This window comes from Papaver somniferum, chromosome 3 (genome assembly GCF_003573695.1).
Source record: "Papaver somniferum cultivar HN1 chromosome 3, ASM357369v1, whole genome shotgun sequence".
Classification (NCBI taxonomy): Eukaryota; Viridiplantae; Streptophyta; class Magnoliopsida; order Ranunculales; family Papaveraceae; genus Papaver; species Papaver somniferum.
In genome coordinates, this window is record NC_039360.1 from 5,810,372 (window position 1) to 5,826,576 (window position 16,205).

At 39.5% G+C, this 16,205-nt stretch overlaps 1 protein-coding gene across 1 annotated transcript; it reads right to left on the reverse strand.

Moving 5' to 3' along the window:
• Positions 1 to 12,891: 12,891 nt before the first annotated feature.
• On the reverse strand, positions 12,892 to 14,892 carry LOC113360881 (salicylate carboxymethyltransferase-like). Its single transcript, XM_026604313.1, has 4 exons — positions 14,607 to 14,892; positions 14,079 to 14,507; positions 13,734 to 13,988; positions 12,892 to 13,426 (listed from the first exon to the last, which is right to left on the reverse strand). Exons 1-4 carry the CDS (start codon positions 14,682 to 14,684, stop codon positions 13,058 to 13,060), a joined length of 1,131 nt encoding a protein of 376 aa, XP_026460098.1. The 5' UTR covers positions 14,685 to 14,892; the 3' UTR covers positions 12,892 to 13,057.
• Positions 14,893 to 16,205: the final 1,313 nt, after the last annotated feature.

Here is a 16,205-nt window from a genome sequence, read left to right on the forward strand (position 1 = left end):
CTCCAAGAAAAATGCAGTAACCAGATGTGGATCGGCGTGAGTCAGGACAGCCCGCCCAATCAGCATCAGAATAGGCGGTGAGGCCAGAGATATTCGAAACCGAGAGAGACAAACCATGATCAATAGTGCCCTGAAGGTATCGAATAATGCGCTTAATGGCTTGCATGTGTGGCTCCCGAGGGTCATGCATAAATAAACATACCTGCTGAACCGCATAAGATATATCCGGTCGAGTGAAAGTGAGGTATTGTAACGCTCCGGCCAGATTACGGTATAAAGTAGGATCCGAAAGTGCTGGTCCAGAAGTAGCACTGAGCTTAGAGTGCGTGTCAACCGGAGTTGCTACTGGTTTGCAGTTCGTCATGGATGCACGTGCAATGATGTCCTTTGTGTAAAGTGACTGAGATAAAAACAACCCTGAGGGAGAACGAGAAGCAGTAATACCCAAAAAATGATGTAACAGGCCAAGATCAGTCATAGAAAATTCCAGTTTCATCAGGTCGATAAAGCGGGCTAGGAGAGCATCAGTAGAGGCAGTGAGTATGATATCATCAACATATAGTAATAAGTACGCAGTTTCCCGGCCGGATCGGTAAATAAAGAGAGATGGATCACAAACACTACCCCAAAAACCACAACCTGTGATGAAAGTCGCAAACCTCTGGAACCACGCCCGAGGCGCCTGTTTGAGACCATCAAGAGAACGGCGAAGACGACAAACATAATCAGGTCGAGCAGGGTCAACAAATCCCGGAGGTTGATGCATATAAACTGTCTCAGACAAGTCCCCATGTAGGAAAGCATTCTTAACATCCAATTGGTGAATCGGCCAAGATCTTGATGTGGCAATGCTGAGAACGGTACGAATAGTGGCAGGCTTAACAACCGGACTGAAAGTCTCAAAACAATCAACCCCAACCTGTTGAGATTTACCATTAGCAACAAGACGGGATTTGTATCGCTGCAATGTACCATCTGCATTAAACTTGTGACGAAATAACCACATGGAACGAATAACATGAGATCCAATAGGTCGTGGTACTAGGTCCCAAGTGTTAGTTTTTAACATAGCAATAAACTCATCTAACATGGCCTTGGTCCAGTTGGGATCCCTAAGAGCATAAAGGTGAGATTTTGGCAAATTGGAGATGTGCCGTTGTGTCTGAACATTGAGATTCAATCGGTGAATGGGACGGAAGATTCCACGAGATGCACGAGTGACAGGGCGAGAGGAGTTGGCTGAAGTGCCAGGTTGAGCGGAAGATGGAGGCGTGACCGCCTGGATAGTGCAGTCAGGTGCTGAAGTGGGGCAGTCAGGCGCTGTTGCAGGCGCTGAGGTGGTGCAGTCAGGCGCTGAAGTGGTGCAGTCAGGCGCTGTTGCAGGTGCTGAAGTGGTGCAGTCAGGAGCTGTGAGAGCTGACTGCTGCTGTGGGGGAATGTGGAGGTGAGGTGCTGTAGTGGAACGACGATGAGGAGGTGTGTAGGGCTGTATTGCAGGAGACGGAGTATGTGCAGTGGCGGAAGATGGTGGAGCAACGTCTGGGCGCTGCTGTGTAGTAGAGGAAGGAACTGACGTAGCGGCGGAAGGAGGATGGGCAGTAGGATTAGGAGATGTTGGGTAACAGAAACGAATGGGAAGGAGAGTGGAAGATGGTGTAGAGGGAGAGTCTTGACAGTTTGATGAAGTAGAGACAGTGTTCTTGAATGGAAACACGTTTTCATCGAAGGTCACATGACGAGACAAGATGATTTTGTTAGTGGCTAAGTCGAGACATCGATAACCACGATGATGAGTTGGAAAACCAAGAAAAACACACTTACTGGAACGAGGAGAAAGCTTATGAGTAGTGGTAGCGGAAAGATTGGGGTAGCAAAGACAACCAAAAGTACGAATATGAGAGTAGGTTGGTTGACGTTGATAGAGAATGGACACCGGAGAAGAGAAATTTAGGATTTTGGAAGGAAGAATGTTGTGGAGTGGTGTGGTTAGAAAAGACACACAAAAGACTTGCAAGTATACAAGGCCAAGTTTTAGTATAGAAGGTAAGAGAGGGATCAGTCCACAGGGAGTGGGAGCATACAAGAAATTTTCCTAAGCTAGCAATTGAGATAAGGCACTATGGCAGTGAGCAAGGCAAAGTAATATGGCAATTGAAAAGAACCAAAACAGTTAACAAAGCAAAGATGACAAAACAACATGGAACCAAGGCTGTGAGCCAAGGGCAGGGGTGAGTTTGTGCACTGAATTCAATGCACAACAGGCTTCAAAATACAAGAAATAAACAGCAAGATAGCTAAGAAATTTAGCTGAGCAGGGAGCAAAATAAGACTGAAATTGTAAGTGACTGAAATAAGGTATTGTGGTCTAAGCTAAGGCTTAGAGTCCACCTTTGTGTCCTAGCCAAACAATGTGATCCTAGGTTGAGTTGAATATCCTATGCATACATTAGAATGGGAGGAAAATCAGCTTGCTCACTGATATGCCCCTAGTATTGACTGTCTTTTGACAGCACAGTCAATCACAGGCATACCAGAGCACTGATTTCTTCCCATTGCACAAGCAAAACAGACACTAAGGCTCTAACCTAGCATTCCACTATCAGACAGTGCACTGAGGTTTCATCTAAACCTCAGCTGCAACAATTTAGCTCATGCTCAACATATAAACAACATTAACATTCATCACATATGATAATAAGAGCAAATTCAAACAAAACATGACTGAAAATTTACAAAACAAATGAACCAACAATTGAGGAACTGGCTAGTCCAGTCCTGTTGGGTGAAGCTCTGGCTAATCCAGGCATGCCTTCTATTCGACACCCTTGTGTTCAATTTATACAAAAAGGGACCTATGAACCCTAAATTAAAAACCCTAATTTTACAGACCTAGGGTTTGATTTTTTTACCTAATTTGGTTGACAGGTCTTCACCACATCGTCGACCCATGCTTTATCTCTCTGCTCTGATTCTTCTCACGCTCCTGCTGCTGTGTCTAGCATGAATTACTTCATCAACTCCACACCCTAGGGTTCAGAGGCGTGAGTGTGGGTTTGATGAAACAATAAAGGCTAGGTGGATGGGTTTTTGCATATATGGGGGGTAGTTGGTGGCAGTTGGTGTAGGTGGTGGCGATGGCAATGGCAGTAGCAGGTGGAGGTGATGGTGGCGGAATGGGTGTTGCAGAGAGGAGGTGGAGAGAAAGAGAAGAAGAAGAAGGAAATGAAAGAGAAGTCGATAGATTTTAGGGTATAGGGTTAGGTCTTTTCGGTGTGAGGCGGAACAGAAGAATCTGATGATCAGCGTGTGAAAGACGTTGGATACGAAGATGGTGGGTAGATCTAACGGTGGTATGAGAGATGAATCACTTCGACCGTTGGATTGTGAAATACAACAAAGTCAACGGTGCTAGATGATGTTAGGTACTGTAGTGTAAAGCGGGAGTATCTAATTTTGATGCACAGGCATAGGAGCGACCGTTGGATTCAAATACAATCTAATCTGAAGGCTTGGAATTTAAGCGTTGTGGTGTTTGGCAGAGACTTCAGATTTTGATGCTCTATGAATGAGCGACCGTAGGATGATGAGTTGGATCCAATCTGACGGCTGAGAATGGAGGCGGTTTTGGTTATAGAAAATGGGTTTGGGTGAGGGTTTTGGGCCTTGGATATGCCAAGCCCATATCTTCTTTAAGAACAATTCTTCCTCTTCAAGCCCAGTTCTAACCTTTTGGTCTTGTGCACAACATTCTTCGCGGCTTCCTTGCGTAATTCCTCCCGGCTTTTCACTACTTTTCTGCTCTTTTCGTTCCGCAATTCATCCAAACTTTATTTATTACCTAAAAATGCAAAATTAGTTAATAAAAATATTTATTCTTGAAAACAAAGAAAATACAGAATATGGGATAAAATGTAGAATTAATGCACAGAAGATGAGTTAAATGCCAAGAAAAATATATAGAAATATGCACTTTTTAGGACTCATCATGGAGGTAGACGACCATGTGTAAGGATTCGGCCCAATATTTGGTAGGGATAGATGCATGAGACATAAGCGTGCGAGTGATGTCATTGACACGACGAATCATTCGCTCAGCTTTGCTGTTTTGAGAGGAGGTATGAGGGCATGAGAAACGGAAAACTAACCCATGTTTGTGAGAAAATTCATGAAACGATGAGTTGTCGAATTCACGACCCATGTCACATTGAAAAGATTTGATTTCACGTTCAAACTGAGTTTTAACGAAGGAACGAAATTCCAAGAACTTGGTATAAACTCGGGATTTTAATTTGAGAGGAAAGATCCATAGATAATTTGTGAAGTCATCTAACAATATAAGATGATAATTAAAACCAGTCGCAACATGTAATGGTGAGGTCCATAAGTCGCTATGAATGATATCAAAAGGAGCAAAAGTAACAGAATTTGATTCAAAAAATGGCAGACGAACATGTTTACTAACTTGACAAGAATGACAAAGTTTGGTAGACTGAGTTTTATTACATTGAATTGAAGAGTTTGCACGTAAATTATCTAAGATAGCTTTCCCTGGGTGGCCAAGACGGCTGTGCCAAATGTCATGAGAGCACACGGAAAGAGATATAGGATGAGACAGAGACGATGTTGAAGGTGAAGCGACAGAGGCAGTAATAGGATAAAGCTCCCCGGAACTGTTACATCGAAGGAGAATCTTCCTCGAATTCAAATCCTTCACAGAAAAACCAGACGGATCAAATTCAACAGACACATGATTATCAGTGGTGAATTTACGAACAGAAACCAAGTTTTTGATTATGTCGGGAGCAACAAGAGTATCTTTGAGTTTTAGGGTGCGGGACGGAATATCTATGAACTTGGTACCGGAGGCAGTGACTGGAATACTGTGACCATTGCCAACTAAGATGGAATGAATATTACTAGTATTAAAAACAGTATTCAAAGTACCTGAATCCGCAGTGAGATGCGATGTAGCACCGGTATCCATATAGAAAGCGTCGTCAGGTGAGTATAAACTCATGGAGCTGTACGCTTCGGCAATGTCACTTGGTTGAAGATATTCCGTGGAAGGAGTTAGGTATGCCTGTGCACGTCCAACGCCAGATGTTCGACCGCGTGACTGACCAGTACGGCCACGGCCTTGGAAGGAACCGCGACTGGAAGGTTGCTGCCAATGTGTTGTCGGAGGTGCTGTAGGATACGGACAAGGTGGTACTGCCCATTGTTGTGGACAGTGGATGTTGTACGTAGGATGAGGTGCACCTTAGAGCTGGTAAGGGGACGGAGGTGTTGGCAGCAGGGGTGGTTCAGTGGCTGGAGTAGATGAGCGATGACCACCACGTCTGGCATGACCACCACGCTGTGAGCGCTGGTTGTTGCGGTCTGTGGGTGGAGCTGCAGCGGCAAGGGCAGTAGGTGCAGACTGTGATTGCTGTTGGGAGCGTCGAATCTCTTCGGTACGCAGCTGGGATCGAGCGGCATCAAACGTCGGCATTGATTGTTGGATAAAAGAGGCTACCGTGTTGTATTCCTCCGGAAGGCCGTTGAGAAGTTGAATCACAAGGCGTTTGTCATCCATGGTAAAGTCAAGATCAAGTAATCGATCGGACTGGGATTTTAGCTTATCGCAGTAATCATCAATACTAGTGCAATCAATAAACTTAAGATTGACAAACTTACGTTCAAGAGTCGCAGCGCGGTTACCTTTGTTGTCTTGAAAGAGTTTCTTATGATGATCCCAAAGCTCTTTAGCAGTTTTGCCAGATTTGAGGACGGTGAGCATTAAATCCTTGGCCATGGTGGAGAACATCCATTGTCGACAGAGAGCGTCGAGTTGGAGCACGGTGTCGGCGTCAACATCTGCAGGGGGTTTGGCTCCATTGATGAGAAAAAGAAGGCGATGAGCCTGAAGATGGAGTTCAAACAGAAAAACCCAAGATGAGTATTCATCCTGTTTGATGTCTAGGATAATAGGGATTAGGGTTTTGATGTTGTTGATAGCAAACGCCGGATGGATTGTCTTTTTATTTCCTGCCATTGTTGATTTTGATGAAGAAGGTGAAGAAGAAGAGGATCGGCTATTAGGTCGATACCATGTTAGAGTTTTTGGTATAATGCCTTACCCTCTTTTGAGAGATAATGGCCATATATATTATTATTATGTTGGTCAATTAAGGAAAATATCCTGTGACCGTAAATAAGGTATAGTATCTTCTATTACAACTGAACAACGTTATCATGTCAGGATAAACAATAAAAGAGAGTGAAGAAAACGATATCCGGCCATCTGCGCAGTAATCCAAATCCCTAGACGACCATAATAATTGGTTTACTTTAGTGACTTTTTTGTTATCAACAATCTGGGGTCAGTTGATTGAATTGTGTGACTCATGAGAGGTAAAATGAACAGTTTTCTTCTAGTTGAGTGGTGATGATAAGCGCAACACTTATCCACAACGTAAAACCATGAATTAAACGGGACGAAAATAATAACAATAAGAGAGGGATGAACACTGATAACGTTGAACATTGATACATATATAGGATATATACGAATTGGTGGCCATGGTTGTATCGTACAAATGATAGTGATTTATCGATTCTACTGAAGACAAGACCACTTGTATATGTTTTTAAACTTTTAGTCTCTTCGAAATTGTTGTTGTGAATCATATCTTGATGGACCCTAAAATCACTAAACCAAACCTTTGTTTTTATCGTTACACACACACCGTACAGTTTTGAACTTGTTTTCCAACAATAGTCTATGTCTTGCAAGCGGAAAATGTTATATGGACACTGGAATTTGGCATCCAAGTTGACACATTCCTTTACACAAAATTGGTTAAAAAGACCAAAATCAACAATTCCTGGATGAAATGGCCAAAAATATAAAAATAGGCAGGATGTAACCAATTTCATCGTGCCTATTTTCAAATATTTTTAATTTAAACAGTATGTATCCAGTTTCATCCTTGCTATTTTTTAAATTTAAGCTAGGATGAAACTGGTTTCATCCTTATTATTTTATTTTTTTGGCCATTTCACCGGATAAATTTTTGATGTGGGCGTTCTTTGATGGGGGCATGAGGGACAAATCAGGAGTTGACATGTGTTTTTCATATTAATTGATTCCACTAATTTTGCTTCCAAAAATATCAAAGATAAAATATAAGCAATTAAGATAACCAATATTTTCTCAAAAAATAAACTTGTCTTGTTTTTTTGGAAACAAAATTTGTTGGAATCAATTAATATGAAAAACACATGTCAACTCCTGATTTTTCCCTCATGCCCCCATCAAAGAACGCCCACATCAAAAATTTATCCCATTTCACCCAAACTATTTTTTACCCGTCCATTTGAACCGTGATTTAAAAATATTTGGACAAATGACCCATTTTCCGCATTCTTTTAGAAGATTTTTTTATTTTTTTTTGAAGCACCCTTAGAAGATGTAAGTTAACATCCAAGTCATCCATATCTATGGTTAGGGCTGTCAACGGGTCCGGGTCCTCCCGGGTAGTACATGGCCCAGAACCGGACCCGACATATCAGCGTCGGTTCCGGGTCCTAGCGGTTCCGGGGCCGGTTCCATAATGTGTTGGCCCAGAACCGGACCCGGTAAAGGTCACGGGTAATCACCGGGTCCGGGTACCCGTCGGGTAAAAACACAAACTTATATCAGATTATCAGTTATATGACTTCCCAAGTGACCATCTTTAACATACATACAAAAGTAGAGTATACTTGAGCTTAGAATCCTTAGATTAGGAAAATCAAAGTTACTTTCCTAGCTATAAGTAAGAATCTTCCATTATATATGATAAATACTAAATACAAAAGTTGGCAGACATGTTTTTAGCCGATAACTGCTCCATCAGTAGATTCAGTACCTGCCTTAATGGCTATAGTCTGTCGTATTATAACCACAAAAGTTGACAGACATATCATTCTATAAACTGTAGAAGCCCCAAAAGATAAATGCGTTTTTCCTTCACAAGTACATATACAAAAAAGAAGGATGTAGTTCGCGCACTTCGCATGTTCTTTGGCTATGCCTATATAATATATATATATACCAAAAAGAAGTTCCAACCATCATATTTCCAATTGTTCCTGCAAGAGAAACAAAAACAGTTGATCATATTCCCAATTGACCAAACAGAAGCAACCATATCACAATCAAAGACCTTGCCTGTGATTTAGTAATTTGCTCCATAAATCTTCTCTATTAGTATTATTCATTAGGGTTATCTGATCATACGTATGCAAGAAAACTATGAAATGCTGAAGTAATTCAGAGGGTCATTGTAGCAAAATATGTAAGAGGATGATTGAAAATGAATATACATATATACACAGTAACAAGTTTCTTGTTTCTACTCTTTTCAATGTTTTCATGCACTTTATCTTGTTTTGTTTTTCTACCTTTATTTACTTTATCTCATCTAATTGGAGACCTGGGTACAGGGTGCATATTCCAAGGTTAGCTGGTTATTTTACCTTAAATTGATAGTCAGTCAGTTAGACAATGTGCGATGTTGCATCATCATCGTCTGAATCGAGCTCCTCCATTGCCTCCAAAAGAGTCTGAAGTGAAGTACTACCTAACCCATATCCCTCATCTAACACAATAAAATAGTTAGTTGACGTACAAGAACCATAGTAAATGAATCACTAACTAAAATTGATATAATAGCAAACATGAATTGAATATGTTACTTACTCTTCAGCGCACTTCTTATCCAATCTTGTGTGCATATCAGAGCTTCAATTGTTTCTGGAAGCATTGAAGAACGAAATTTATCTACAACTCTACCACTGGTGCTGAAAACAGATTCAGAAGCCACCGATGACGCAGGAATTGCTAATATATCACGAGCTATCACTGCTACAATTGGATACATTGGTCCATGAAATTTCCACCACCCCAAAACATCAAAACTAGAATCATTCAGATCAATACCACTTCCTTTTCTAATAGGGTGAACATCAGCTGATAGGTATTGCTCTAGATCTGTGCGAACAACGTCATGTTGTGAACTTTCTTCCAGAAATGCCGTCAAACCTTTCCTTCTAGAAGTAAAAGAACTTTGAGAAGATAAAGTACTACCACTACTACCAACTGAATCTTCCATGTTCACTTGATTTGTCGAAATGTTTGCTGAGTATACATGAGCTGAAGAAGCATAATGTGTTTCATATTCATTATACAATCTTTTCAAGACTTCCATAACTTCTAACTTCTTCTCCTCGCTGTTACCAGGATATATTAATGGGAAATAGTAATCCAATAATTTCATTTTAAACCGAGGATCTAAAATGGAAGCTATTGCAAATTTTTTACTAGTAAGTTGCCAATATCTTTCAAACTTTTTCATCATATTCACTGCCATTTTTGAGATTAATGCATCATCGGAATCACACCACTCACGAAGTTCTAAATACAAAGAACAAGCAGTATCAAAATAACGATTAACTGTCACGTATGACGTACCTGAAAAGAGAATGGTGACTTCATAAAAGACCTTCAAGCAGATTGAAAGACTACTTGCATTATTCCAGTCTTCACTCGTTGGAGCAACATTAAGAAAATCAGGTTCAATCTTCCCGAACTGGTTAAATGCTTCCCGAAATAGAAGTGCTGTTTCAAGCATCAGATAGGTAGAATTCCACCTTGTATCAACGTCTTGAATCAACTTTTTATCAGGAGCATTGACTTGCAAGCAAACTTCTTTAAATTTTTGTTGTCTTTGTGGTGAACCTCTAATAAATTTCACTGAATTTCTAATTTTCTGTATTTCTTCTTTAATTTGCAGCATCCCATGATCAACAATAATGGCAACTACATGAGCAGAACATCGAACATGGAATAATTCCCCATCCAAAAGTAATCCATTATCTGGTTTTAGCTGAGCAAGAAGTTCACTTACCACGACTTTGTTAGTTGAAGCATTATCCAGCGTAATTGAAGCTATATTCCTATCTATATTCCACTTGTACAACTGCTCCATCAGTACCTTTGCAATGTTAACTCCTGTGTGTTGCACATCCACAACGTTAAAAGATAAAATTCTCTTCTGAATCTTCCATTCTTCATCAACATAGTGAGCTGTCAAAGCCATATAACCTCTATTCTGAGTGGTACAAGTCCACATATCAGTAGTAAGGCTTATGCGACTCTGTACCTTACTAAAAATATCGTACAAATGCTTCTTTTCCATTTGATAAATCTTTATGCAGTCTGACTTCGTAGTGTTCCGCTTCACAAGTTTAATATTGGGTTGTAATGAAGTCAGCACCCTTCTAAAACCAATGTACTCTACAAATGAGAAAGGGAGTTCATGCAAGATAATCATTCTTGCAATACAATCACGAGTTACTTCTTGGTTAAACTTAAAGTTGTAAGCAGCTACTGACCCATCTTGTGTTTCACTAGCTTTCAAGAACATTTGGTTAATTTGCTGTTGTGCTCCTTTGTACGCCATACAACTATTTAGATGTTTCCTCAAACTGCTTGTCCCATTTTTGCTCTCCGCACCAATATTCCTCTTGCAGTGCTTGCATTCTCCGTGTGTTTTCCCTTTTATCAATACCTCTTGAAATTCAGCCCAATACTTTGAGGTTCTTTTGCGTTTACGTGTAGGTGACAGAACCACATCTGTTGTTGCCGCTTCTATATGATCAGAATCAGAATCACCAGTATCACTTGACTCACTGGCTACAGTTTCTACTTCTTTCGGCTCTGTTGAGTTTACAACTTTACTCTTCTTTGCAGCCTTCGAAACGGCAGCTTTAGGAGGCGGCATACACGGGGATTTCGAAACGGTAACTTTAGTCTTCTTTACAGGAACACAATGATCACCAACACTACTTCCTGTTTGACTTTTCATGTTGCCTCTGCAAGGAAAACCCAACAAACATCTGTATCAGCCTATCAGGTGTCATAAAGTAATCCATAACAAATTTTCAGAATCATAAAAAATTGCCCATTCACCAGTAATTCAAAATCACTAAAGTAACACCCAATACTGCAAATTAAAAAATTCTTTCCTCTTGAGTAAGAAGAAACAAAAGGGGTAAATTCAAAACATCCATTCACCATTCACAGATTCAATAATAACATAAAAAAACAAATTAAAACCTAAAATATCCAATTTCATAGACAAAATGTTACCATAATCATCATCATAATAATCCATGTTTTCAAAATCCCCAAATTCATGAAACCCTAAAACGAAAACATAACTCATAACAAAGAAACCCTAAAAACAATATAATAATAACCTGAAGAGAGGATCGATGAACCACCAATCAATCAATCAACGTTCTGCATAACATCATCAGTAGTAAACTTGGTACCCTTATCTTTATCAGCAGCAGCTCTACCTTTGGCCTTACGAGTTACGATCCAAGAGCGACTTCCTATCCTTATCAAGTCTGAGCTTAGTAATAACAGTATAACACACTTTGAATCTTTGATGGATTAAGTGATTAACGCCAACATTAACAGTAGATCGGATTCATCGGAATGGGTGGTGAAAGCTCTAACTACTTCTGCAGGCAGAGTCAGGAGAAGAAAGTAGATCGGAATGGGAGCGAGCTTCTCATCCTTTCCTTATATATGACCTAATTTCGCTGGGGATTTTACAAAATTAACCTTTATGAAATACCCGAATACCCGCGGGTACCCGACGGGTAGGATCCGGATGGACCCGTTCATAAACGGGTATATATGGGTAATTACCCGCCGGGTCCAAAATGGTTAATGGATCCAATTTAAGGACCCGTAACCGGACCCGAATACGTCGGTTCCGGTTCCGGACCCGGGTAACGGGTACCCATTGACAGCCCTATCTATGGTATAGAGAAGGTAAATGATTGATTTTTGGTTTTAAAAGCAAATTTATGGTTCGGATGTTTTATTTTTACCTTCTTAAATTAAGAAGATTTTGATCTTATATTCGTAGTTGTCAGTTGAAGACAATACTATGTTTGGTTACTCGTGACTCATCTGAGTCGTCTGGATCTGAGTCATCTGGATCTGAGTGAAATCACCTGACTCATCTGGATTTGACTCAATATGTTTGTTTTGAGTCAGATCTGACTCATCTGACTCAAAAACGTGAGTCAGTGGTTTGGTCCCGTGAATCAGGGGTATTTTGTTACCTGAGTCAGGGATTATGTCTGAGTCAGGGATTATGTCTGAGTCATAGGTCGAGTCAGATCTGACTCAAAATGCAAAACAAACGGTCTGACTGCTGACTCAGTCCGAGTCAAAGGCTGATTCAGATCCAGACGCCGAGTCAGCTGCAAACAAACAAGATGTTACACATATGATAAACTCCAAGTTACCACCCAGAGATGCTCTAAGTACGTCTTAATTTATTTATATAACAAGTATCGACAGTTCAAGTTGAGGTTCCTCTCAAACAACTTGGTATATTATACGTACGTCTAACTCTTGGTAGTATACATGGACGTCAATTAAATAATCACAAATTTGGTCAATTAACCCAATAATGATAATTTCTGGGTAAAAAAGACATGTAAAATTTGATACTGTTTAAATGGACGAGAACGTAAAAATAGCTAGGATGTAAACAGTTTCATCCTACCCATTTTCAAATATTTTTTTTTCTTATTTTCAATTTACATCGGGATGCATCCAGTTTCACCCTCACTATTTTTTAAGTTTAAGCCAGGATGAATCCAAATTCATTCTTGCTATTTTTATTGGTGTCCATTTCACTCATACTAATTTTTACTCATCCATTAAACCATGTTTTAAAAATATTTGGACAATTGACCCAATTTCTTTTAAATAATTTGCGGTTTACTTGCTGTTAAATTATACTTATTAACAAAGTGACTGAACAATATACTGGACAGACTTGAACTAGACTTAGGAAAAATCTTAACTTGTACGCAGACAAGAAAGGATGAAAAAATCCAAAACAGACTAAAACTCGAATTTATATATTTATTTTCCTGGTAAATTTGAAATTATCCAATTTACTGGAAGTACATACAAAAGAAAACATGCATATAACGGGATTTAGATCATGTCGCCCTTGGTCACGGAAATAACAAGGTTAGTGTACTCGGTTTTCTCTTTGACAACATATTCTTCAACTATCTCCCCGAACCTAACAAACACTTCATTTATTATCTCCTCCCCGAAGTGACTCGTTAGCAAGGATTCTGAGATGGCTCTGATGCTGTTAGCAATGAGATTGCTACTTCTGAGAGTGTCTGTCATCAAACCTACTTCGCTAGAATCACTGCCATCCCAGTTCACGTGAAATGTCTCTAGGTGATTAACCACGAACGAACCTTCATTCTGAATTATGGCTTTGACTTCTTCAAGGCACGGAAAATAAACCGGAAAGTTACACATATCTAATTTCTCCTCTTCAACCACTCCCTGGATAAATTCAAATCATTAGCAGTTTGGAATTAAAAGTGTAAAGTGGGTTGTGCTAGCACGTTTGTGGCACAACACAACAAGCTAAAATTTGAGCATAACATGGTTGCTCTGTGTGCTGTGTTGTGCCAGCGTAAACACAGCACACGAAGTCGCGTGACCAGTCATGACCTTTTTTATGTGCACATAGCTTCTTTTTTTTGAAGTAAATCCCCAAAAGGGTGCAAAACATTTTAAATGTAGAGTTTTCAATCAGATCAAGGAAACAACATCTTTAAACACGTGAGAAAATACATCCTAGCTATACCTCTAAAACCATGTCGTTGAGTGCCTTGGATAATAGCCCCAGTAAAGAGCAACACTCTTTACTGGTAGGATCTGAACTTCTCCTACCCAAGAGTGTTAACACCATTCGTCCTCTCTTGATTAGTTCCTCAGAACGACACTTCAAAAATGCGATAAAATCTTTCTTGAACTGCTTTGAATACGCTTCAACCACCGATGGAGGACTTGATTTTGCTATATACACGTTCCCCTTATTGCTCTCATTCCCTGTAGGAACCTGTGTGATGATGTTAGATTTTTTAACTTCAGGAATTAGAAATATAGCTTTAATTGTGAAATATCTAGATAGTAGTGCCGTACTAGTCACCTGAGATAACCAGTGGAGACTGTAGGAAGAATGAACAAAGTGAACACTGTTACTTGGAAAAAGTCTACCATAAAATGTGCCAGGCATCCCAGCAATAAAACATGGTCCAAAATCATTTGTAATTTTTAATTCGTCAGACAAACTTTTGAAGTCCTTGAAAAGGGTGTTAAAGTCATTCTCAGGAAGATCATTAAGAAACACGATGATCTCGGGCATAACCATGGCAGACTCACGAAATTTGTTGTAAATAGTGTTCAACAGATCAGAAATGACCAGCACTGTATTTGGGCCAGAAGAACAACCTAAATCTGCAACGCATATACTCTGAATCTTCTCAGTTGCAGAGATGGTAGTATTACTATAGAACTTCGATAATACATCCAGTACTGCTTCCTCTACCACTGGCTTCGTTTTGTATATAGCTTTCTTCTGTTCATTCGTGAAACACACAAAATCTATAAAAGGTTAAATACATATTAATGCTTCCTAAATAAGAGATAGAACGTTGGGTGAGAGTTAGAGAAGGACCTGAACTGATGAGTTAGAGGAATAACTAATTTCTGAAATGCCCTTATTCATGTAGAGATGTTGAGTGGCTTGATCCATCGGTTACTTTCTTACACCTGCAATAAACTACTCCTCACTGTAAGGATCTTTCTGCTGTTAAATAGAAGGACTTTATCACACACATTAGTTATTACTGTTCTTTATGATAATTTTGGAATTTGCTTAATGCATGGATGGGCCGGAATTGTTTTCCTAACTCTCATTTGATCCAGAAAGGGTACCTAATTAAGATGGTGACCCGCGACCCTTATCGTCAATAGATTGAACTTGGAGTTCCCCTCAAACAACTTGGTAGTACTTGGAGTGTTTACTTATAGCGTAGTGGCATGTGATATTACAATGACAAAAATGTGTTTGAATTGAAATGAAGCAATGAAGCATGGGATTAGGCCGGGCTAGGGAAGAATGAGAATTTGGTGGTTGCAGGACTAAAATATGTTACAAAAAGAATATATTATTAAGACTTAACTGTGAGCTTCAAACTACTACCTCCTTTCTTATACGGGATAATTTCTTGGGTAAATCTAGGATTAAACATTTATTTACTAAGATGCCTGCATGTTTAGTTCTATTCTTCTGCTTCTATTTTCTTCTTCCCTGGTGCCTCTTTCTCTATTTCATAACAATTTTAGCCAGTAATATGAACAATGCTACAAATACTTGCATTAATATCCTGTGATAAACCTGCCATTAATATCCTGGCTGACAACTAATATTGCTATTTTGTTCATTGGATCCAGAAATGAATCCAGAGATGGTGACCCACCGACCCTTGTCAATAGATCCAAGTTGGGATTCCTCTCAAACAACTTGGTTTACCATAAATACCAAGCTTACCCCTAACTTTTGGTAGCACTTGAACGTGTATTAACTATTAAGTAATTTGATGTACTTGCCGCTGTAAAGCATTTCGCTTAGGCATTCAAGTTGGTGAGTTTGTGGTTATAAATACAACTGGGTCAGTCGGCAATTGCGAGAGGTAAAACGAAGGTTTCCAGTTGAGTCATGATAGGCGCTACACTTATCCACAACGTGTTCACTTTAGACCACAATTTACACGTGCTTCAATTCTGCAGATGCAAATCTTTAGTCTGTTACTCTGCAGTCTGCATGATGAGTTTTTGAAAGCAAAAATTCTCGTGAGAAAAACCACAAAAAAGAAAAGAAAAGAAAAAACGCCTCTCACAAACCCACCACTGCACTCTCCTGAGGGGTGGGTCCTACTGGAACCGTGAATAAAATAAAAATAAATAAAATTTCTGTGAGAGCCCATCATAGGACCCAAAAATTGCCACAAATAGCTAAAATTATGTTCGCTACCTAAGACCTTTGGGTAAACACAAAATTGGTTAAAAAGACCAAAATCAACAATTCCTAGATGAAATGGACAGTTAGATTTTGATACTGTTTAAATGGACAAGAATGTAAAAATAGGCAGGATGTAACCAGTTTTATCGTGCCCATTTTCAAATATTTTTTCTTATTTTTAATTTACACAGGATGTATCCAGTTTCATCCTTGCTATTTTTTAAATTCAAACTAGGATGAAATCAGTTTCAT